This window comes from Amphibalanus amphitrite, unplaced genomic scaffold (assembly GCF_019059575.1).
Source record: "Amphibalanus amphitrite isolate SeventyFive unplaced genomic scaffold, NRLGWU_Aamphi_draft 000878F_arrow, whole genome shotgun sequence".
NCBI classification, from domain to species: Eukaryota; Metazoa; Arthropoda; class Thecostraca; order Balanomorpha; family Balanidae; genus Amphibalanus; species Amphibalanus amphitrite.
Genome location: NW_024882372.1, coordinates 38,326 through 64,881, shown reverse-complemented (window position 1 = coordinate 64,881; position 26,556 = coordinate 38,326). Strand labels below are relative to the sequence as shown.

The following is a 26,556-nucleotide window of genomic DNA, read 5'->3' as shown; positions in this document are numbered from 1 at the left end:
TCGACTTTTGTACATAAATAATCCTGTCACATACGATGTCTTATATTTACCTTCAGTTGATGACATTGATTTACACGCGAAAAACAAAATAAACGTATACACTGGCCTTGGGACGCTTCTTGGGTAGTTTTGGGTCAATACATGACACTGAGTACATTTACCCAGGGCAGATCTCAGTTCTCACACAGGTACGGGCACACACATTAGAGACCCGGAGATAACCATGTCCGGCAGGGTCACCTCACAAAAAAATACGCCTACGGTCACTCAGCTACGACAGAATGGTACATGAAACAGTTGTTCTGTACAACAGCCGCCAAGATTTGTGCAGCATGTACCACATTTGTGTCACAATTTTCGCGTTTGTGTCAGAATTTTTGAAACACAGTTAAGTAGGTATCTCACACATGGTTACAAATACACAAGCCTAAATTTGTGACAAACACATCGCACATTGCACATTCACTCTTGAGCCAGGCACACGTAAGATCAGCGTCTGGGCCATCGATCTATAAACATGAAGGACATCGAGTCACCCGCCAACCCTCACAATTGACACGCGACTACAAGCTGCTGTGGGTTGGGTTGGTCCGCTGGATGAAGCCAGCTTAGTACGCTAATGGATACTGGGCGTTTTGGGGGCGATAAGTCCAGTCAGCCCGTGTTTTTGAAGTGCACGACGCACACGGTAAGAAGATAGGACTGTCTGACACTGTGCTATATCTTTCACGTATGTGGACATGAATAAATCGGAGCAGAAGGATATCCTGACTCTCTGAATGATGTTCGATATCCGACTCTCAAACAATGTTCTGAGCTGGCTGCACACTACACAGTACGCCCCATCGGGTCAGGAGCTCGGTGGCAGGTGCTGCCGGCGGCGTCAATGTACGCAACAAGAGCTTACCATTGCGGCCGCCTGGTGGCGACAGCGACGCGGTTCGCTTCACTTCGGCACAAAGTTCCGTCAGCTTCTTGTATCCCCAATCCCCACAACACTACATTACATAGAACACAACAGAAGCTCGCTCGGGTGACACGAGAAAAAAAGGTCTTCCGATGACCTTAACAAGTATCATGCGTCCAATTTAATGCACCCGTAACTGTGCGGTCTAGATGCCAAGCGCTAATGCAGATGAAGCGCTTGGAAAATGTGTACAGAAAACAAGGTAAAATACAAAGCATACAAAGCAGTCGTGCCTTCATTCTAAGTATGATGATGGCTTAAAGCGTAATGAATGAAAACGTTGAATCACGCATTATAAATGCGTACTGCTTACTAAAACTAAGCTGGAAAATGACATAGCACATCTTGCAATAGGTCTACACAATAAGCTCACAATGCGTAACTACGTCAACTACGTATGCAGTATGCATATTGTAAAAAATGATGATTGTACGACGCTGGGACCATAGTTGTGCACATCTACACTTCACTCTGACACTAGTTTGTTTCGCTCGTCACTCAGATACCAACACGCTTCCACACCAGCCTCAGCTCTATCTCAATCATCAGCCATGTGAGTGTCTTTAGTGTGGGATGAGTAATATGAGTATAAAAGGGACGACAATGACTACCTTGCCATGATAATACGTCTCTGATGAAATGAGTATTTACCGCCTCGTCCTCATCTCTGTCAGCTGCCTCGCTCCCCCTTCATATGTATGTTCGAAAATGCTCACAGGTCTCTGTCAAAAAATCATCCCTCGTAGCTACAGACCAGAGAAAATTCGCTCCCATTCCTGTCATATGTGGTGGGTCTTGTATCTAAGAAAAACTGAGCCAAAACTACACTGTTTTACACTAGGGTGGTAGGTACTTGTAAGCTCTTTTCAACAATACTTATTGCAACAACTCCATACTTCTACCACTCTTATGCCCAAAAATGCACAACACAACTCTCCCCCAGACAAATCTCGTTCGCACTCCGTTCCGTGGTGACCTGTAACCTCCATGGCCGCCACCTATGTGCCCTGCTCTAGCACTTGGAGTCAGCCACGTTGTTGGCCACGAGCAGGGGGTCGCCTGGCGTGGGTGACGGACCGTGGTGCTCTGATGCGGTCGGCGGCAGCACCTGCAGACTGTGTCGCTGAGTGAACGCCACGCTCTCCGATCCCGTGTTGTTCACTGTCGGCACAGACAGCGTATGACGTCAGCAGGGGGTCGGGTGTGACGTCAGCAGGGGGCCGGGCGGGGGCTCCCGGCGGTATCCGGCGGCGGCGAGGCGGCGCACGTCGCCGCGTCGTCGCCGTCTCACTGACGGGGGAGCGGAGGATTAGGGGTGTCGCGGCCGATGATATCCCCGTGGACCGTGCAGTGGGCGCTGATGGCAGCCACGAGCCACGAGAGCGCCGCGGAGCACCTCTAATGAGCACCGCCGCCCGCAATTAGGGCCGCTATCCGGTGCTAGATTGGCACCCCGGAAGAAACGCTTGTAGCGTGCTTCGCTGAAGCACTAATCAACAAATAATATTTCGTGTGATAGCGTAGCAAATAAGCTCTGCTGATGACTTATTTGTCATTCGAGAACGCAGAATGTCTGTCTGGTATGAAAGCTCCGTTCTATTTCTGTTTTGCTAGAAGCAAGAATCCCTCTGTGATCAGTGGTGAATACCAAAAGCTCTTTGTCACTCTCTTGTAATTAAATAAACACTCAAACTCGCACCTCTCTAGCCCTTGATAAAATTCCACAACTAATATAAATTTTGTCACGGCGTTTGAACCTGCGATAAACAATATGTATCAACACGTATCAATATGTCTGTAGTAAACAGATAAAACATCGAGATAAAAGCTCGGAAATACGACGAAATATTCATGAAAGAACCATGCCGCCGAGACCCACCTGACTCCCTGCGCGGACCCTTGGGCATGCAGCTGCTGTACTTGGTCGTCACCGTCTTGATCCTGCTGTAGAACTTGGTTGTGGTGAATGTGTAGAGGAACGGGTTCACCGCAGAGTTGATGGGAAGCACGAATACCACAATCCAGGCGTGAAGCTCAGCTGGAACGGGCACACACAAGGTGTCAGATTTAATCATAGACCTCTGCAATTCGAGATCTTTAATTGCAGTATACGAGCATGCCTATGAGAATGGTATAGGTACAGAGGTTTATAATTAATTGTATTCTTCCCGACAGCGAATTGGTGTCAGCAGATCAATCGCACTACACATCGTCTCTGCATCATCACGTGATGCGTTTCAGCACCTCCGATTGAGACGCTAAAACCTGGAGCACGGATCGGTCCCAGGTCGAGGGTGACATTTGGGCACGAGTCAGCTGGGAAATCAGAAGGCTTCCGTCACCTCCCACGGTGGTCCCCGGGGCTCTGCACAGCTAGCTAAAGTCGAATCTCGGCACGATTCAGTCTGTTCGTGTATCGCTTGCTTTTCTGTCTGTAAGGATCATTCTCACGATTCCCGATTCATTCTGCCTACGCGGCTGGTCCTCAGATAGATATCGCATACATAATTGGAGGACCTACTCATTGATGAAAGTTTGCATGGGTTCATAGACGGTCAGTAGTTGGGCAACGACTAGCTTCCCAATATTAAAGGGACTATCCCACCTTCTAAAATGTTGTTAAAACCAGTTAAATTGTGCCCGACTTTATAGATTGGATGACCAGGAACACGGTTCTGGCATTTATTTTTCATTAAACATCTGGCTTCCCATATTCCAAACACAAACTTTCAAATATGTGACGTCACAGCCCAAAATTACCTCCTTCCCCAGGCCACATTACTGTCATAAAGCTGATTCTTTTTACTCTGTAGGCACAACAACAAAGTTCAGACCAAGTTTTAAGCGATTTTTCAACGACCAAACCCATTTAAATCAGAATGACTAAACGAGGTGACGTCACACTAACGGTCGCTCCATGTTGAAGATAGGGCCTTGTACAAGGCCCATTTTCAAATGAAGGGAACGAATTTCTTCAACACCAAGAGGCCGCGCCCGCGGGGGTTGCAACCTAGATAGATAGTGGTTTCTGAACCTCGCCGCAAACTTGGCTATCTCAACTCAAACCCCATGTTAAAGGTGGGATAGTCCCTTTAACAATATATGTAGTCATTCTTTTAAAAGTAATCTGGAGCTCCGCCTGCAATGGTTCACAAAAGTTAATTTGGCGTCTAGAAAAAGTAATATTTATATTTTATTTTCCGTGTGACGTCTGCTGCATTTGGTAATTACACTCGTAACGTGGAGGGTATGGCTTCCGAAGTTTTTTTTTTTTTACCTTATTTTATCGGACAAAGAACCAGTCCGGTGGCTCAGCAGTATATGGGCCTAAGCCCATCAATACCATTGCATCAGAAGCACTAGATACGTCCCGCTCAGTCCTCTAAAAGGCTCTCGCTTCCGTAACGAATCTCATAGAAAACTTATAGCGTTCTAAACACATTGGAAGCTCCCAGCCTATAAAAAAAAAACTCCCGCGCCGGTCGCTGAACTCACTGGGAATCTGGACGCCGATGAGCACGAGCACCTTGGTGACCACGATGGGCGTCCAGCAGAGGCAGTCGGTAGCGACGATGCAGAAGAAGCGCAGCGCCACCTCCACCTCTCTCACCACGAGCGGCGTGTTCCGCCGCGTCTGCTGGATGTTGAAGAACATGGCCGCGTACGAGCCGATGATCAGGATCAGACTGCCGGCACGGAGGAGAAACATGGAATGGGTGTTTAGTTATCTCAGCTCTCTATCGCGTCCTCAGCAATGAACATGATGCGCTGGAGAGGGACAATCACATTCCACTTCACAAAAGGCAGATGTACGCACCCGTTTCGGGCGGAAAGTTCCGAAGGGAATATCTCAAAATCGCCACCCACTGCACCTATTAGTGTCCATTCTCCAAGCCTACATAAAATGTAGTAACATATCCTATGCGATTTTTCACTCTTCGATGTGCAATAGAGATGCCACTTTTGAACCCGCGAACCCGCTTTCTGCGGGTTTTCAAAACCCGCAGGGTTTTTGACGGGTTCGAGAAGCAAAACTTATCGTATGGCGGGTATTTGGCGGTCAGACTTAAGAACCTATAAATTTTATTTTTTTACTTTTTTAGATGCAAAACACAATGCCAAGTGCATTTGCTCAGGTTAACAATACAATATTCATCAAAACAACTTTTAAATCAGAACCAAATATAAAAATATATCAAGGAAGCACATTTCAAATGCAAAACTGAAAACAACCAGCAATAGCATCCACAGTCTAGCAATGACCAAACCAGGGTACAAGCAACAAACTACAAAACATAAATAAATGCTGATGAAAGCATTCCATAAAACATAAAAGAACCTAAAAGCAAACTTATAGGAAGCTGAACTGAAGTCTATGTGCAGTGTGCACTAGATATACATTATGGAAGAACGCAGACTTAACCCGCGCCCCGTAGGGGGGGGCCGAAACGGCCCCCCCCCTGTCCTTTTCGGTCGATATCTCCTAAACGGCTGGAGATATCGCCACTAAACTTTCAGGACCCCTCCGGGCATCAATTTTACACATGGTGACCAAAAATTTTTCCAGAGGCTATGATAGGTTGGCCACAAATGACGTCAGAGTGACGTCATGTTCTGTCATTTTCGACCGAAAAAAGACCTTCGCGAGAAGACCTGTCAGGACTACAGCTTTGAAGATACATAAAAATGATCAAGACATAAAAGGTGTAGAATTGACAGGCCTACAAAACTGCTATCTCGAATTTTTGAAATTTTTGAGTTTTGACCCCCAAAAATCAAAAAAACATTTTTTTGGATATATTCGCCAAAAAATCCAAAAAGTTTTTTGAGTTTCGACAAAACCGGAATATATGTGATAGTGCCTACCGTCTTCTATCTACATACCAAATTTCAGATCGATACCTCGTTTTTTGGCCAAGTTATAGCGAAAAAACTGCTCAAAAATGATGACGTCAAATTTTCAAACTCAATTTTTGGCAATTCTAGAACTCGTAGAGCAAAACGAAGACCACCATTAGACTCCCCGTGACGAGCTGCATCGAATCGATACCCATTTTATGCAAAAATATCAACTTTGAAATTTAACCTAATTTGACCTGACCTTGACCTGACCTTCACAAAAACGTGACCTAGGCTGGCCCCAAAGGCTGCCTAACCCACATAATCGCATTTGTCATGTAAAATGGACCATAAAACATGTATCACACGACACATTCATATTGTGACCCCCGGTGACCTGACCTCACTGTGACCTGACCTGGTATCAGTGACCTCAGATAGCAAAGTATGTGTTTGACGAACAATGTACCATCGATGGTTTTCAATAAATTACCAATTTACTCGCTTTCACAGCACATTTCTTGAATTGCCTGTGAACGGTGAAAATCTGACCTTTGACCTGACCTGTGACGTCATCGGTTTGACCTAGGTCAATGAAATTTGGTCACAAGGTAGTTCCCGGGTGGGGCTATCGAACGCCGTTTGAATTTTGAAAATCGGCCGGTAACTTTCCGAGATCTTAGGGGGGGCCGAAACGGCCCCCCCCCCCCCCTACGGGTGGTAGGGTCCGCCGGTAGCCCTACGGGGCGCGGGTTAAATGAGATGTTGAAAATCAGAGCAAATGCCACATGTTACTTTATTTGCGTCTGGTCGGCATAAAAAAGAGCTATCAGCTAAACAAAATTTGCTGCAAATTCATTGATTACCTATCCTATGTTCTGTTCCACCCTATATTACGAAAATAACACACCAATTCCCTTACAAAAAAAATCAAAATATTGACTGCCATGCAGCCCAAACATAACGCAATACAATACTGGCGCACTTCCGACAATCTGACAAGGATTGGCATTTGACTGCGTCAATTTTGGTCTCTGAGGCGAAGGAAAGCTGTCATTGATGACGCAATAATTTTACAATCATTTTTTCTGTCTTGGTTTTTGAATACCTCAAAATAGCAGTTATACATGTTACAAAACCACGAAGCTGGTCGCATTTATTTCTTTTATCTTTTTACGTTCTTATCATTTGTATGCCGAGAGAGGACCAGCCGGAGAACATTACCAAGACCATCTATAAAATTATTACATTTAATTTAGTATTTACTGTTTCTATGACCCCGTTTCCATGGGCATCACTGATCCGGATCAGCAAATTTAAATCGTATAATATTTCTCGAACTCTTCGTTACATGATATAATTCAAAGTGGATTAGGCTTATATAACCAGTTAATCCCTTACTTTCATTTTCATATATTGTCTAACTATACTGGATTAGCTAATCCATTTTTACTGATCCGGATCAGTGATGCCCATGGAAACGTAGTCTTTATTTCTTAACCGGTGATTAACCTCTGAATTGTAAAACTTTAGCTGTTGTGTAAAATAATTTTATCAGAATGGCACATGAATATGCATTATACAACGGTGTTTTCGCAACAAGCTCGCACTAACTACGGCCGCAATAATTTAGTCGCTGTAGCATTCCTTGCAATCAGCTGTTGGTGACGCTTCTGACGCATGTTTCCAGAAATGCGTGGTTCATTGGTGGTTAGCTTGAGCTGGTTTTTGCTGGGATTTTGCATGATTTGTTTTTATATGTAGATCGAGTGGATACTCATTATTCACCGTGTCACTATTTATTTTTAACTGGAAATCGCATATCTTTTATATCAACATTCATTTTGATAGCAATATCATTGCAGAAGCCTAACATTGAGAGGGAGCCAGAGTGAAATTTTGATCCTCAGCCAATGCTGAAGGGTAAGGTGAGAGAAAGATTTTACTGAACTCTTTTTCAGAAAGGAATTTCAAATGTATTGATGCATTATTCATTTTCCACTATCCAGTGTGCGCTTCCTGAGGACTTAGCATAGCAATTTCAAGTCCTTACTATTTGTTTGGCTGTCTTTTTCTGCACAGCAATGAAGCAAGTAAGGTTTATATAGCTCTAGCATTGACCCAGCTATATTTTTTTTCTTGAAAAAGCAGGTTTTTAAAATTGCGGGTTTTTTGCGGGTTCGGCTCAGCCAAAATCAGTTTGCGGGTAGTTGTGGTTGGGCAAGGGGTAGCTGCGGGGCGGGGCGGGTAATGAAATTGCAAATTTGTGGCATCTCTAATGTGCAAGTTACGAGTGAAAATGTTCCTGGATGGTGCCTTTTGTGGTGAATGCTCTGCAAATGTATTGAAAGGTTGATTAACCCGCGACCGCCTGGGGGGGTCGGATCCGACCCCCCCTCCGTTTTTCTTGAATAACTCATGAACCACTTTCGCTATCTACTTGAAACTTGGCATACCTTCTCCCCCATCAATTTGACGTCTCCTGTGCAATTTTTAAGAAAAAATTTCCAAAAATTTTTGAGATATATCGATTTTAGTGATGTAACTACATGGCGTTTTTAGTCAAAAAGTGGTAAATGTTTAAAAAAACGCCAAAAATCAGGGTTTGAAGCAATTTGCAAATTAAGGACATCAAAAGACGCAGCTCAACGAGTTCTTTAAAATGGCCAGCTCGGATTTTCCATAAAATGCGTTTTTCACCCCTAAAAATTCAAAAAACTATATTTTTTTGGAAAACAGCTAATAAAATCCAAAATTTTGGGAATTTCCAAAAAACCGGAATATATGTTGTAGAGCTCTATTAGAACAGTATATGCCCCAAATTTCAACTTTCTATCTTGATTTTTGACCCCCAAATTGTAAAAAAATAGCTCCAACATGCATAGGGCATGGTGACGTCATAAGCATTTTCGTGAATTAGAGGCACTTCTGAACATCGCATGTGAAAACAAAGGGCACCACTAGATTCCTGGGACAAAGCTCGTCTAGAAAAGTGCATTTTTATGTCAAAAATAAAAAGTTGAAAAATTAACCTTTTTTTCTTAGCCCTCGTTTAGTTATGTATAGTATAAACGATTTTTTTTTTTGCTTTCAATGCACACTTATCACCAGCACAGTGACTTGGGGTCACATATAACCATTACCATCGGATTCGGCGTGAAAAATAAGCCATAAAACATGTGTCGCACGCCCATGTAGCAGAAAGTGAAAACCGTGACCTTTCGTGACCTGACCTGACCTTGACCTGTACCTAGTATGACCCCTATACGCACATGGTACCTTCACTAGGCCTTTGAGGTCATTTTTGGTGAGTTTCGAGCAGCAGCTATCGATTCCGCTCTCCGTAAGCCGATTCATGCAAAACCCCTGAATTTGACCTTTGACCTGACCTTGACCCGAAAGTTGACCTCAATCTTAAAATCTTAAGAGTGCTTTGGGAAGGTCTCGTAGAGACCTTTCGAACGCCGCCTCGTGGGGCTCGATACGACCATTGGTTCTCGAGATAACAGGGGGGGGGGTCGGATCCGACCCCCCCCCCCCGGCTGTCGTGGGTACGGAAATAGCCCAGGCGGTGCCGGGTTAAGGGAACCGGATTGTGCTGAAAAACTATGTTGCTCACTTATGCTGAGTAATTGAAAGCGATTCCCAAAACTCGACGGGCGCCCGGCTACGTCTCGAGTCGTGCGGAGCAGTATGCTTTCAGGCGCTAACTACTAGCGCCATCTCTGGACGGGAATGGAAAGCAGCGTTCCCGTCCGCGGCTTGCCGCGCAGACGCCATCCGCTGTAAATTGATGTCATGCGGAACAGTATAGTTTCAGGCGCCCACTACTAGCGCCATCTCTGAACAATATGGGAGTCAAGCGTCTACCGTCACACCAACCACTTATAAAGACTAGAAAAAGAAGCGGACAGATGACATGATCAACTCTCACATCAAACAATCCGAAGTCGTGGTTCCTCGCAAAACGACTCAAAGTTTATGATAGGGAATAGAGATGCCACTTTTGAACCCGCGAACCCGCTTTCTGCGGGTTTTCAAAACCCGCAGGGTTTTTGACGGGTTCGAGAAGCAAAACTTATCGTATGGCGGGTATTTGGCGGTCAGACTTAAGAACCTATAAATTTTATTTTTTTACTTTTTTAGATGCAAAACACAATGCCAAGTGCATTTGCTCAGGTTAACAATACAATATTCATCAAAACAACTTTTAAATCAGAACCAAATATAAAAATATATCAAGGAAGCACATTTCAAATGCAAAACTGAAAACAACCAGCAATAGCATCCACAGTCTAGCAATGACCAAACCAGGGTACAAGCAACAAACTACAAAACATAAATAAATGCTGATGAAAGCATTCCATAAAACATAAAAGAACCTAAAAGCAAACTTATAGGAAGCTGAACTGAAGTCTATGTGCAGTGTGCACTAGATATACATTATGGAAGAACGCAGACTTAACCCGCGCCCCGTAGGGGGGGGGCCGAAACGGCCCCCCCCCTGTCCTTTTCGGTCGATATCTCCTAAACGGCTGGAGATATCGCCACTAAACTTTCAGGACCCCTCCGGGCATCAATTTTACACATGGTGACCAAAAATTTTTCCAGAGGCTATGATAGGTTGGCCACAAATGACGTCAGAGTGACGTCATGTTCTGTCATTTTCGACCGAAAAAAGACCTTCGCGAGAAGACCTGTCAGGACTACAGCTTTGAAGATACATAAAAATGATCAAGACATAAAAGGTGTAGAATTGACAGGCCTACAAAACTGCTATCTCGAATTTTTGAAATTTTTGAGTTTTGACCCCCAAAAATCAAAAAAACATTTTTTTGGATATATTCGCCAAAAAATCCAAAAAGTTTTTTGAGTTTCGACAAAACCGGAATATATGTGATAGTGCCTACCGTCTTCTATCTACATACCAAATTTCAGATCGATACCTCGTTTTTTGGCCAAGTTATAGCGAAAAAACTGCTCAAAAATGATGACGTCAAATTTTCAAACTCAATTTTTGGCAATTCTAGAACTCGTAGAGCAAAACGAAGACCACCATTAGACTCCCCGTGACGAGCTGCATCGAATCGATACCCATTTTATGCAAAAATATCAACTTTGAAATTTGACCTAATTTGACCTGACCTTGACCTGACCTTCACAAAAACGTGACCTAGGCTGGCCCCAAAGGCTGCCTAACCCACATAATCGCATTTGTCATGTAAAATGGACCATAAAACATGTATCACACGACACATTCATATTGTGACCCCCGGTGACCTGACCTCACTGTGACCTGACCTGGTATCAGTGACCTCAGATAGCAAAGTATGTGTTTGACGAACAATGTACCATCGATGGTTTTCAATAAATTACCAATTTACTCGCTTTCACAGCACATTTCTTGAATTGCCTGTGAACGGTGAAAATCTGACCTTTGACCTGACCTGTGACGTCATCGGTTTGACCTAGGTCAATGAAATTTGGTCACAAGGTAGTTCCCGGGTGGGGCTATCGAACGCCGTTTGAATTTTGAAAATCGGCCGGTAACTTTCCGAGATCTTAGGGGGGGCCGAAACGGCCCCCCCCCCTACGGGTGGTAGGGTCCGCCGGTAGCCCTACGGGGCGCGGGTTAAATGAGATGTTGAAAATCAGAGCAAATGCCACATGTTACTTTATTTGCGTCTGGTCGGCATAAAAAAGAGCTATCAGCTAAACAAAATTTGCTGCAAATTCATTGATTACCTATCCTATGTTCTGTTCCACCCTATATTACGAAAATAACACACCAATTCCCTTACAAAAAAAATCAAAATATTGACTGCCATGCAGCCCAAACATAACGCAATACAATACTGGCGCACTTCCGACAATCTGACAAGGATTGGCATTTGACTGCGTCAATTTTGGTCTCTGAGGCGAAGGAAAGCTGTCATTGATGACGCAATAATTTTACAATCATTTTTTCTGTCTTGGTTTTTGAATACCTCAAAATAGCAGTTATACATGTTACAAAACCACGAAGCTGGTCGCATTTATTTCTTTTATCTTTTTACGTTCTTATCATTTGTATGCCGAGAGAGGACCAGCCGGAGAACATTACCAAGACCATCTATAAAATTATTACATTTAATTTAGTATTTACTGTTTCTATGACCCCGTTTCCATGGGCATCACTGATCCGGATCAGCAAATTTAAATCGTATAATATTTCTCGAACTCTTCGTTACATGATATAATTCAAAGTGGATTAGGCTTATATAACCAGTTAATCCCTTACTTTCATTTTCATATATTGTCTAACTATACTGGATTAGCTAATCCATTTTTACTGATCCGGATCAGTGATGCCCATGGAAACGTAGTCTTTATTTCTTAACCGGTGATTAACCTCTGAATTGTAAAACTTTAGCTGTTGTGTAAAATAATTTTATCAGAATGGCACATGAATATGCATTATACAACGGTGTTTTCGCAACAAGCTCGCACTAACTACGGCCGCAATAATTTAGTCGCTGTAGCATTCCTTGCAATCAGCTGTTGGTGACGCTTCTGACGCATGTTTCCAGAAATGCGTGGTTCATTGGTGGTTAGCTTGAGCTGGTTTTTGCTGGGATTTTGCATGATTTGTTTTTATATGTAGATCGAGTGGATACTCATTATTCACCGTGTCACTATTTATTTTTAACTGGAAATCGCATATCTTTTATATCAACATTCATTTTGATAGCAATATCATTGCAGAAGCCTAACATTGAGAGGGAGCCAGAGTGAAATTTTGATCCTCAGCCAATGCTGAAGGGTAAGGTGAGAGAAAGATTTTACTGAACTCTTTTTCAGAAAGGAATTTCAAATGTATTGATGCATTATTCATTTTCCACTATCCAGTGTGCGCTTCCTGAGGACTTAGCATAGCAATTTCAAGTCCTTACTATTTGTTTGGCTGTCTTTTTCTGCACAGCAATGAAGCAAGTAAGGTTTATATAGCTCTAGCATTGACCCAGCTATATTTTTTTTTTCTTGAAAAAGCAGGTTTTTAAAATTGCGGGTTTTTTGCGGGTTCGGCTCAGCCAAAATCAGTTTGCGGGTAGTTGTGGTTGGGCAAGGGGTAGCTGCGGGGCGGGGCGGGTAATGAAATTGCAAATTTGTGGCATCTCTAATAGGGAATTCATGGAGCCAGAGGTAGTAAGGATTAAGTGGTTAATCCTTAGAACCCTCCATTCCATTATTCATTAGTCATGCCCCAGAACTTGAAAAGGATTTGCCGCATCAGCACACTCTGATAGACGACAGTTCACCATGCAAATATCAAGGTTTATGAAGTTAATAATATGCTAAATGAACAAAGTACAAGCTATATATGTATATATCCTAGAAACGACTCGCTTGAAAATATTACTTTTACTATTTATTTCAAAAGCACACATTTTATAGCAACAATAAATAAAATAAGTAGCAGTAGATTAATAAGCTATTCCTTTAAAATGTCACAGAAGCATACAAAAACGGTTGTCAATACAGCGTACTAAGCGTTCAGGTTCTCGGTCCGGATGTCGATTTACGTCACTGCTTATTTTGTCGAGTAGCTGGTCGTTTGAGGTGACAGGACATACGTCAGCTGCAAGCGTGTCTAAGCCAGCCAGCACAGCCAAGAGATATTGTGGAGGGGAAGATTTGTGAGCGAGCAACTCTGACAGACAACAGCACTGGGCGACTCTCGTGTGCCATTAAATCGCTGGAATTTTCTTAACAATGCTGTAACGTACAAGAAAAGTAAAGCACTTTTTGTTCCAAACGACTGATGGAAGATTTCCTATCAAACAACAATTTGTTTCGTGGTTCAGAATAGGCTAAGTCAATAGCAAACCCTTTAGATTGGAGTTCCAGCTGAGCTGAGAAACTTTATGTTTTGTCCGTCACGTGTTTCGGTACTCTGCGTTGAATTGAATGTTACAATAGCATTTCTATTTTCGAATAAAGTTATCCATGTTTGGGGTGATATTTTAAGTCTGAATTCATTACAATGCACCCAAATATAATCAAACGCAAATAATAGTCTCCTATATGTCTTGCTACATACGGAGCCCTATGTTCAAAGGAATCAATCTAAACACGAAATGCAAAGTGGGCCTTCATCAAAGAACTTTTTTATCTCATTTCCCTATAAATCCTTTTTTATGCTTTGCAGTAATAATTCCATTGTTCATCCGTGCTTCGAAATCGCTTCTTTTATGCCGAAAGGTCCTTTAGAAAATACAATAGATGTGCTGAAGCTCTAATAAGCGTTATATAAACCGATCTCTTTTCGTTCTGTTTCTGTAAGAAGTATCCGTTATAGCCCCATACATCAAAGCCATTGAGCGGAAACCCGATCCCCGGGAGCAAAACACTTCATTTGTCAGAAACTGTTCAACGCTATAGTTGACTGCATCATTACACTATCGTGGGATACAATGGACTACCAAGAAAATGAGCGTCTGATAGACGCTCAGAGCTTACGAAGAAGGCAGCCGTAAGTCAAATTTGCTGGAAATAACACCATAACAACTATCGTGACCCTGAGGCGGGTATCACTGACCCCACGAGCTGTAACCGACGCATGGCGGCGGGCCCGACCTCCGTATGGAATATGGATATGTCTGACCCTGATCTCTTGGCATCTCTGAATGTCCTGTGACAATGCAACCATGTTGACTGTTACGTTGCATGCTTAGCACTGCATGATACTTAGCTATCGCAAGCACATAACGACATGCAGTGTTGGAATATTTTATAGTTTGCCGGCCCCGCATTTCAGCAGAAACACAAACTTGATGCCGTGAATAAGCAACGTGCTCCACATGTGTCACCCGAGTTTCTCAGGCGTCTCCGGTTATTTATTTGCTCTATACTCAGGCAACGCCGATTGTACAGCAAAAAGTCCATCACTATCTCTATTATCCTCGCCCGGTCGCGTTGGAGGCACGCCCCGTCCACCTCCGAGCCTGATCAGTGGCGTAGAGACTGCGGCACGTCTCATAGGACCCCGGGGACGGCGGTGCGGAGGGGTGAACACTGAGCACGACCGACCGGGGGCACGCCTGTGATCGACGGCCGCCGTTTGCTGCTCACGCCGCTCATTGTGCCGTAATGTGGCCAATCAGGGGCGACGGTGGCGTCGTGAGCACTGATGCGGCCAATCAGGGCCCTCGTCGGCCCGGCCACCGGTCACGTCGCTGAACAGAGGTGACCGATGAGTGTCCACTGATGACCCCGGGGGGGGGGGGGGGTGGCTGGATCACCGACAAACGCGGTCCACAACGGTTTGCAGGTCCCACTGACTGCTGGCTGCGACTGAGTGGACCGTCAGCAACTGACTACATAGCACTTTTTGGCCACTGACTTAGGGCTGACGTCACTGACCGCTGACCACTAACTTATGACCATTTACGGACCATTGACCACTGACCTCTGACCTGTGACCTGTACTCTCAACGCCCACCGGCCACCATGACCATTGACCACCTTGCGGTGACCAATGACCGAATATTTCTGACCGGATCGCAGACCTGGCCGCCTGCCAGGTCCCGGAAATACCGCTCTCGATAAATGACTCTCATGATCGCCAACCTGAACTCGTCCACCAGTTGCGGACCGCTCTTTGTCAGGCTCTGAACTTAAAACTGCTTCATTGCTACCGCCGGCAGCAGATTGCCGTCCTGGTCTCTGCCGCGGACGGCTCTGTGCCGCAGCTGGCTGCCGACGAGCTCTGGTGGCTGTTTCTCGGGAGATGATCCCGGTCTCAGGCGGTTATTGCCTCTCTGGCGGCGCGGCTCGCTCCTGAGTGTTGCCGTAAACGGGTCTGACGCGCTGGGTGGTACAGACAGCCTGGAGTCCAGAGCCCGGGGCCCGGAGACGCCACAGTCCGGACCGGAGCCCGGAGATACATACGACTGTCCGGAGCCCGGAGACACCACTGACTGGGGCCCAGAGACGCCACAGCGCGGAGCCCGGAGACACCACTGTCCGGAGCCTGGAGTCCGGAGACACCACTGTCCGGGGCCCGGAGACACCACTGCCCGGAGCCCGGAGACGCTACAGTCCGGAGCCCGGAGACACCACAGTCCGAGGCCCGGGGATACCATTGCCCGGAGCCCGGAGATACCACTGTCCGGGGCCCGGAGACACCACTGTCCAGAGCCCGGAGACACCACAGTCCGGAGCCCGGAGATACCTACTGGTCGGTGAGAGATACGGTGATCCGCTCAACGGCTTGTAGATATGTTGCAACTGTCAAAAAAATAGCATAGCACCGCTGAAATACTTGGTCTTTCAGTGGACTCTTCATTCATTTATAATATGTTTGCAATTCATCGCGCCGAAGTATTAGCTTTAAGCAATTTCTGCAAGTTTGGTCCGAACACGGCAATGTAAGATGGTCAGAAAAAGCCATCACTCTCTTCATTCTCTCGTTATTTGATGAGATACGATTGCCAAGCGTCATAAGGATGACGTACACTGCTGAGTGGTGACAATTACCCCGTTTACATGAGTCATTCAGCCTAAACGGAAATATCCGATTAGCCAGGGAACGGAAAAATGCGTTTCGGTGGCCCCGTTTACATGGGTGCGGTTATTTTTTCTCATCTTAGTTTGCTATTTTGGCGCGATTTCGACAATTTCTGGCGCATTCCACTTATTTACTTTAGCAGCCATAGGGCAATGGTTTACTATCTTGGGTTTACTAACGGGAGATGTGATGAATTGCAGCAGCAATACTTGGAATATAAAGAAGAAGTGAAGCAATTATGATACCTATTATTTTTTATAATGACAGAAGTGACGTGGAAGAGAAAACATTTTGTGCAGCATGTGAAAACAAGGAAATAGAATGAAAAGGGCTGCTACTTTTCATGCGCCCGAAACCATAACCAGCCACCTCATCATCATAGCATGGTAATGATAATAGGTTAATTTTATGTTAAAAAAGAATAGGAGGAGCTGCTGCAAAGGTCTTTGTGATGCCTCAAAGCAGTTAAGTCAAGTCAGGCATGGTGTTACAGACTGAACGTTTAAGTTACGAGACCCCATCATACCGCTCCAGTCACAGTGGCTGGTGTTTGAGCTTGTCAAATACCTAAATGTTTTGCTCAGAAATTGTTTGCTCTATTGGTTTCTTGATTTTCACCAGATAAAGATACAAGGTTGGCTGATTTGGTTTTAGTTATCCATATTTAAGTGCACTGTTTGTGACAAGATTATGGAAATTGTAACCTCAATAATGAAATTTCATGCTGTCAAAGCTATGGGCCTGTTCCAGCGCCTCCAGTAGAAATTCTTGACTGGAGGCTCTACCAGAGGTTTTACTGGAGGCGCTGGAACGCAATCTGGAGATTTCTGGAGATTGGCATCACATATACCAAAAGAATGACGATTGTTCTCTCTTGAAACGCAATTTTTTTTTCAATTTTATGAAGAAAGATTAACAAAATTATAGCAATGTAATTTTCTTTACATTCAAGTTGTAAAATAATCAGTCAAAAGTCCTTTGTTTACATTCGTGATTGTCACATGTGTGCCATAATTGTAGACCAGAGCCTCCAGAGAAATTTGGACCTCCCAACTCTCTGGAGGCTACTGGAGGTTTCTGGAGCTTTGGCGAGAGCTTTCTGGAGCTTTCTGGAGGCGCTGGAACGCTCTCTGGAGGTTTCTAGAGCTTTCTGGAGCTTTCTGGAGGTTTCTGGAGGCGCTGGAACAGGCCCTATGATCCGAGATGTTGCCTTGAGTTTGAAATCAGGCAAACATGGATTGAAGCTGTTTTCTAAAAAAAACTGCTTTCTAGTGACTTTCACCTCATAATTTGGATTTATTCAATCTCAGAATGGGAGCAAGGCTGAATCACAATTATCTTTTGGGAAATGCTCTACAAAACTGCATTGTTTTTATTTCTGTGGCATAATTTTGTACCTAATTCAAAGACTTTCTCTGGTGTAGTTTGTAAGATTGTTTGAACTCCTACTTTCTGACCTATTTGGTGCCAATAAATCCTGCAACCTATTTGGCTTATTTACCCATCTCTCTTGCCATTCCTACATATTTCATGTTAGTCTATTGCATAAATATTGTGTAGTTAACATACTTCATGATATACAAATGAATGGTACCTATAGAGGCTCGATGTGGGTAAATGAGAACCAATGAACCTATATTTTTTACAATGGCATCAAGTCCTCTTGTCACTGCCATGGATATCACAGAAGATTTTGCTGAACTGCGCAAAAGAATCCTGTGCAAGGAAATGTTTTGCATGATTTAGCTTAAAGGGACCCTCCCACCTTAACATTAGTTTTGAGTTGAGATAGCCAAGTTTGCGGCCAGGCTCAGAAACCACCATTTATCCTGGTCGCAACCCCCGCAGCTTTATGGTGTTCAAGAAATTTCTTCCCTTTACTTGCAGGGTGGGACCAGCGTGGTCCCTATCTCTTAACCATTACGGGAATCTGATGACGTCATCAGGCTTTCAAACGTCCGTTAAATGTTTGACTAAAACGTTTTGTAGCACGCGGTGGTATATGCTGCTTTGCGCGCAACAAATGCCGCACTTTCAAATAAAGTTGTTAGGAACAGCGGAGATCCCAAAAAGTAAACAAAAGTAAAAGTCTAATATCTTGAAAACCGGTGAATATTTTTCGATGAAATTTGGTAGATATTCGTTTTTGCTCTTTCTGAACCGAGCGACATCACTTTCATGCCAATTCATTAACTTTTTTGAAGGTGGGAGGGTCCCTTTAACAGCATAAATTTTATTTTCCCAGTTGCATTGGAGCTCTGCTGGAGTTTGCTGATGACAGGATGCTGAAGGGCTGAAGCTGGTAGCTCTGGCAGGAGTCCAGTGTCCACCAGCTCAAGATCCGACGCCGCCGCGTCGCCGCCGTGCGGCACTCCGCGGAGACGGGGACGGCGGTCATGATTGAAGACACCGCATTTCCCGCCTGGACTGTCCGGTCGGAGACTAGTAATCCCTCCGGTGAGCCGCACACCGTGGAGCTACTGCACCGCGCGTGTCCACCCGCAACGCAGTGTCAGCAACGGTGCCGTGAGTGCGACATCTGCGTGCATATGACGCAGTGCGACTGTCACGACTCGCGGCTCAGTGTTAACTGTCATTGTGACAGTGCGGCTCGCGCTCGTTTTAGCGAGGTGCTCTGTTGTATATAACCACCTTGATGGAGACCTATGTGCTGCCGCTTGAGTTTCAATGTACAGTTTTATGCATCAAACTAGCGTAAGTAAATGGCTGCCAGAGGTCAATTTGAAGCGCAATTAGTACCCATAACCCAGCTGGGTTGAGCGAGTCATGTGACTAGTCCCGATGAACGTACTGTTTCGATGTCGTCAGTCGTAGACTTTTGTAAACCATTCGTTTCGGAGCTCTTTGTTGTGTTGTTCGGGATCACAGTTCTTTGAGCAGTTTGCTTTATGCGTCGTACGCTGACAGAACGCTGGTCGTACACAAGTCATGTGTTTCCTTTCGCCCCTAATGGGTTACTGCGGTACCTATGCAGTTGGAATGTGTCTCGAGCAGGCATCGGTAAAATCCTTTTTGAAAGGACTGCATTCACAATCCACATTCCTAGTACCGAAGTGGATTGCATTCCTACCCGCAATCCCCTTTTTTCACTTGGATTGTGATCAAATCCGCAATCCTTGTTTGCAATCCTGTTGTATTATTACGTGCACTAGTGGATCTGGGGGAGGGAGGGGGGGGGGGTGGCATAGGGCCGTGCCCCTATCCCCAAATCACCCATTTCTAGTACCTAGTCTTGTGAGTAATTCCTGGGGCATTCCACGATAGATCGTGCCACTTTTTTCCAATTTGACACCCTCATCTCTCGGATTTTAACGATAATTGGTCTAAGGGGTAATCAGGGGCTCTGAATCCTCCTGTAACAATTTCAGGCTTATCAGATGAGTAGTTTTTGAGTTATAGTGTAAAACATGTTTTGGATCTTGCGTTGCAGCGCCAAGTTTGGCGGGCTGTAACTCTAAGACGGATAATCCAAATGCCATATGCTATACGGCATTGAACTTGCATTGAAACAAAGAATAATATGCATTTTTTAAATTTTGAAATATAAACTATTTTTGATATATAACACCTCGAGTTCCCTTTCATTTGCATTTTTATGCCTTTGGGACCAAATTTTTTTGAATTTTTATTTGCTTAAAAACATTTTTGGATCATTATTAAGTAGTATGCAAAAAATTAGGAAGGTGTTCTTTCTATAAATGTACTTATTTTACGTCACCGTAATGGTCTCGAATTGTGATTTCGGAAGAGAGCCTACAAATGGCGTGGTAAAGCTGCCTAGTGACATCACTGATTACTGAAAGTTCAATTGAAGTCATTTTTGCCTCACGTTTGCATTGTTGACCTTGAGTGACGTCATTCGTACGTCACTAGGGTCATAAGAGTTTTTCGTCAATAACTCTCGATCAAATTGAGCTAGAGTGACGGGAAAGCTACCAATGGACTCGGGAAGACCTTGCGAATCGAATGATGTGCAATATGATCTCATTCACCCAGCTTCGTGGCCTGACCCGACTGTTAACCATCTCTGTGGCGGCGCTTTTTGTCCAGCGCCGCGGTGGTTGGCTTTGCCCCGGACTCGGGGCGGTCACGTGATGCCCGGGGGCCGGGGGCTGGCTGCCGGCTGGGCCGCCCGGTCGGGGAGCGCAGCCGGATACACGGCATTGTGCTGACCCGAGGTCAGCGACTTAAGCTGACCTCACCAGAACAAACAGTATACCATTCGACGCGCCGGAGCTAGGCAAATACAAAGATGCTAAAATCGCGGCTCTGCGACCATTAGTTGCGAAGTTATTTATCAAAAACCGGACCCGTAATTTGGGTCACTTGAAATGACCTCAGGGGTCACCAATGAACCCGAGACCTTAAAATGTGGTATCATTCGATGCATCTTGTAACGGCGCACATGCTCGTTTTTTTCCGCAAAGTTCTAGCTCCATTAGAGGCGAAACGGCGAGCTGGGGTCGTACCGACCCCCCGGAAACCCATTTTGTATACATTTAAATGAGGAACTTATAGAAAGAACACCTTTCTAATTTTTTGCATGTCGATTTTTTAAATGGCCCGAAGTTTATTTTGAAGAAATAAAAATGGCAAAAATTTTGGTCCCAAGGGCCATTATAGACAATTTAAAAAAATACTACGACTTTTTTCAATATGTAAAGCTTTTCTTTCCAATTTTAAAAATACTGTATTAATCTTTGATTCATCGTTAGTTCAAAGCTGTTTACCGTTTGTTGCTTGCTTAGCTCGTTTTTGAGTTATAGCTCATCAAACTCACCCTTACAATCTGAAGTTGAAAAAATATTATGCAATGTAACTCAAAAAGTTTTCATCTGAGAAGTCTAATATTTTGGCTGGTGTTTTTGGAGCCTATGATTACCCCTTATACCAATTTTCATTGAAATCTGAGAGATGAGGGTGACGGGCCTGGTACGATCTATCGTGGAATGCCCTATCTAAGGCACAGGTATTTTATGGGAAATATTTTTTGCCTCAAACACCCCCACATTTAAACTTCTACCCAACCAGTGTTTTATGTTTTTAAAACTCTCCCTCAAATTTGCCCTTCCTATGTAGTTCATCAGCGTATATTATTTTGAGCGTTTAAATTAAAAGCGTTTAAATTATTTCAAGTTTCGATGTAAAGCCCTTAATAGCAAAGTACATTAAGCCGATGAAGCCGATCTCATAATTTTCAATCGCAACAAACCATTTCAAAGCACTAATCAAACACAATCCGGATTGGATTGCAAAAATTGGAAGTATGATGCAATCCAATCCGCAATCAAATCCTGTTTTTAGGAATGGATTTCAAATCCAGGTGCAATCCACCAAAAAGGAATGCAATCAGGATTTTGCAATCCTGCAATCACAATCCTACCGATGCCTGGTCTCGAGACACTAACTGGTCGCACTTGGTTGTGAAAATGACACTAGCTGCCAGCTGATCGCACTTGGTTTCAAGCTGCGCTTGGAAATCGTGCAATTTTATTTGCATTTTGCAATGCAATTTTATTGCCTTTACCGTATTGGTAGCTAGTGTCAGAAGTTGGCCATTTGATGCGTTGTCACTTGTCAGACGCTGTTGCCTTAGTACTGACAAATTGATGGGCCGCGTTTGTGTTCCTTAAGAAACGGATCTCAATATAAGGTGATTCAGAGGTAGGAACCCAGTAAACATGCCGAGGTCGGCCCGACGTCGGCCGACGTCGGGGTGACGTCGGCAACTCGGCATCAGCATGCCGACGTCGGCCCGACGTCGGTCCAACCTCGGCACGACGTCGGCTGGATGTCGTATATGCCCGCATGTTCCGACGTCCAGCCGAGGTCCAGCCGACGTCGGGCCGACGTCGGACCGAGATCAATTGCTGAGGTCGGGCCGACGTCGGGGCGACGTCGGACCGACATCGGCCGCTGTTTTGACCGTTAAAATAATATAAAATGCATGTTTCATGTTTCATAAAGAGCTTCTGTATCCAAAATATCCTCAGGAAACTCAAATCTTCCTCCACGCCGCAACCCCCTGATCCGGACTGGACGGGAAACTTTATCCCATTTGGGATTGCCCGTAAGCCGAGCTCGCCCGTAGCCGGGTGCGGTGAGTGCTTGGGGGCTGCTCGGCCTATCCTTTGGTCAGGCTCAGCCCCAGCAACCCACCAGGGCCGGGCCCAGTTCATATAGAAAGGCCAGTCGGCAAGTGTCACTTTGCCAAAGTGCCACTTATCAAAGGGACACTTTGGGAAACGTTGGTGCAGGTGTATAAGAGTGGCTATATGAACCCATTGTGGGGTCGCCCTTTCCAATAAGTGTCACGTAACAGCAATGGGACCAGGGACTCTATATGACTGGACCCAGGGTGCTCGCCAAGAAGACCAATGTCTCCATCCTATGATCTTTCCGGCTCTGAAATGGTCTTGTCAGACCGAAAGGGCATAACCCAACAAAACAAACCTAATTCGTTAGCTGGCTGCGTGGTGTAGTGGTTAGCGCACTAACCTCGCGTTCGAATGACACTCGGTTCGAATCCCATCGCCGGCTGACGCTTTTGGCGTGTTATCCCAGTAAACATGCCGACGTCGGCGACTGGGGGGCTCGAATCCCGCCACCGGTTGATATTTTTGGCGCGTTGTCCCAATAAACATGCCGACGTCGGCCCCGTCGGTCCAACGACAAACGATCTCGTCAACCTCGGCGAACGATCTCGGCCCGACGTCGGCTCGACGTCGGCTGGACTTCGGCTGGACGTCGGAACATGCGGACATATCAGACGTCCAGCCGATGTCGGGACGAGGTTGAACCGACGTTGGGCCGACGTCGGGCCGACGTCGTCATGTTTACTGGGAACCTGAATGCATTCGTTCAGACTTTTCATTTTATGGGGATGCACTGTTTCATGAGCAAGAACGAGCATGGCTCTGGTTGAGAGAAGCGCAATCGATATTTGTTATCGTGTTTGTAGACTGTGGCCACATTTACATCACTATTCAACTCCACGCACCAGCATTATTTAAACTGCTTGAACCCATACTTCATTTCGCTAAATTTCGGGGTCGTCAACCTACGGTCCGTGGCCGTTACGTTTGGCCAATAACTAGACTGTATACATATTAACTGGTTCATATAATCACAGCGTGATGCCCCGGACAATTTTTATTTGATTCACTGATAATGAATGTATCCCAGTACCGCACAAACTGAGACTAAAACTGGACAACTCGCTTTTCGAGGTTCAAGTTCATATCTTCAGATGTTATTGCATGGTAAGCTAAGCATTTAATGTTCGAAGAAAATGGCCAAGCAGTGCTAAGCGGGTATTATGAGCTTTCAGTTATTTCAATATTTGTTTACGCTATTATTGTTGTGGTATCTCCTGTCAATTTCACGCGGAATATATAGTATTATCATACAATCGCGGTAACTACATATTTTCTGTCGGTTACTGTTATTATCATTGATTCGTAATATTTCGCTACGAGCGTGGCTCGATTAACATTGTTATTATATTCGCATTCAATATTTAAGAATAAAAATCTTTCAATGCATTCCAATTCGATCAAAATATGCAAAAAAAGTTCTAAAATTGCAGCAGTTTTGTGAATCAAAAATAGCTGTAAAATAGGCCTGTATAACTTCAACAACAGTGCGCCGAAAAACGTCTAAAAACGCGTAAACAAAAACTAAGATGTAAAAAAATAACTGCACCCGTTTACATGAGCCTTATCGGAAAAATCCGTTCCGGAACGGATAATTCCCTTTACGCCGGCAGCCCGAAAAATACGGATATTTTGCGCATTTTTACATGTCTGGCGCAGCTCCTATCAAGCATTATTTGTGCTTGTTTTAGGCTTAATTTACTTGATTCTTTTAAGTTTTGTATGTAGAATTAGAAATAATCATGGCACAAGCCATTATTTTACTTGTGTGCTGTAAAAGAAGCGTGATTAACTGTCAGAAAGCAAGAAAACAATTGAGGTCTTGGACAACATTGAAGCGCACATCTATATTGAAAGTCTTTTTGGTTTCAGAAAAAGGCTAAGACAGCTCATAATAGTCATAGATCATCATGATTGACCTCCAGTAAGTTGACAAAATGAAAATGCATGAAAGGATGTGCAGGATGGTGCCACACTTCAGAAAACATTGGTATGAAAGTGGGTGGTGCGGGATTGTGCATACATTTTGGTTAACACATTTGAAGCACTTGAATATTCCAGCACTTTATTTTCATGTTTTGCTTTTAGCTGCTCAGTTCTTCAAAGACAGGGGTCAGATCAGTACTAGGTGAATTGTGTAGTAGATGTGACCTGTGCTGTGCATTGCATTGCTTGACTGTCGAGTGCAACACAGGATCCATCAGTTCCATGTGTTTTATTCATATCAGAAGTTACATCTACTCACCACCAAACTTTGAGACACTATCAGTGCAATTTTCAAAATGCATAGAATAATCCACTCTCAATCACACCAGGTAAGATGTGAAGATGAAGTCCGAGTGGTACCTATGTGGTTTGGTAGGTTGGTTGACCTTGTAGATTGGTAGGAAGTAGTTTGGTATGATAGGTTGTAGGCATGTAGGTGTGTTTGAAGGATGGTAGGTTGAAAGTTAGGTTGGTAGGTAAGGTTAGGTATGATTCTACAAATTCCACAAAACTTGCCAGGTACCTACCTGCTTCCACCACCCGAGATTAACCAAACTTTCAGAGGCCTTCCCACCACTGAAGAATCTACTTCTTTGGAACAATTATCTAAGAACATTTAAATATTGGTGGGGGGGGGGGGGCAGATGGCAATGTCACTGAGTAAATTTGGCTGTGTGTCTTGTGTATATTTTGGCATGCAGCCAAGTTCCTGTCTCAACCAGCCTGCGTGCCCTGCCGTCTGGTGGCTGTTCGCTGAAGCATAAGTTATCTGAATCACTGCTAGGAAGTTTGCAGTACCTAGGTAGAGAACATTTTTGGGAGCATGTACTAAAGCAAAATAAATCAAGCATCATATCCAGTGTACTAAGCACTAAATGGCACTACCATGCTGTTCCAAGTGGCTATAGGGAGCGACTGGCTGGGAAGGCTATGTTGGTTGCCCTGGAATTGAACCCTGATTGTTGAATCTAAGAAATAAGGAAATTACCCCTCAACTAGAATGCTTCCGTTTTGAAGCATAGGACGTTCCTCTCAACACTTATGTAGGTACTTCATGAATCTGCCACAATGGCGCGAAATCAGGGGCAAAAAGTGGATTTCATTGTCATTAGACCTACCATTCAACATAAACATGTATTTTGATGTGTAAACTAAAAAATTTCATCTATAAAACATGCATATTCATGTCATTTTCTGCTAGATGCGCAAAAAATCCGTTTAGGCCTGACGTCCTAAACGGATATTTCCCATTAATTCATCGGATATTTCCGTTCCGCGTAATCGTCATTTTTGCGCGCCCAAACCAGTTTACATGAGTCGAAACTTGCGCACTTTTCGCTAAACGGAAATATCCGTTCTAAACGTCATTTTCGCTGACTCATGTAAACGGGGTAATTATGACGTTTTTCTTAGAAGGCAATATCGCATCATCGGAAATTGTGTGTTGGACAATTAATCGGACTATACGATAATTAAACAATGTTCTTCGTACCCTCTTCAGCGAATCCGAAGTTGTCTGTTGAACTTTGTGGGTCGTAACTCGTAAGCAATTGTGTAAGTTTTAGCAAAAGTTCACCTGCACAGTAGTCCACTCAAAACTTTACAAGTCTTACAGCAGTCGCAATAGTCAATAGGCGCGCACAGATGCGCAGACACAAAGCCCCGGAGACAACGATGGTCTAGCTTTTCACCGCAGGCAATATGCGTGGTCGTTCTCCCTTCTTGACTGTTTTGGCGACTGGATTGAGTGAAGTCTTCAATCCACTTCCACCAATTCCGTCAACTTATCGTTGTAAGAGAACTTCGCTTAGGACTGGCTTCTACGGATTCCCCTGGGATAATCATAAGGGTCGGGAGAGGCATAAGCGATCGTACCGATCATGGCAGATATACCCACCCACTGGTGCAGGGGACGGATGGCCAATGGCAATGATTGATTACGGCCAGAAAAGGCCAAACTGTGAATCAATTAGGAGGGAGGGAGAGTGAGAGAGAGAGAGAGAGAGAGAGAGAGAGAGAGAGAGAGAGAGAGAGAGAGA

At 44.4% G+C, this 26,556-nt stretch overlaps 1 protein-coding gene across 1 annotated transcript in view; it reads right to left on the bottom strand.

Moving 5' to 3' along the window:
- Positions 1-26: 26 nt before the first annotated feature.
- LOC122367570 (relaxin receptor 2-like) overlaps positions 27-26,556 on the bottom strand; it is a gene marked incomplete at its 5' end in the record, with an annotated part of 62,662 nt that continues 36,132 nt past the window's right edge. Inside the window, 3 exons of the mRNA XM_043340797.1 lie at positions 27-2,128; positions 2,847-3,005; positions 4,463-4,653. Coding sequence (XP_043196732.1) covers positions 1,980-2,128; positions 2,847-3,005; positions 4,463-4,653 — 499 coding nt within the window. The remainder of the gene's footprint in view (positions 2,129-2,846; positions 3,006-4,462; positions 4,654-26,556) is intronic.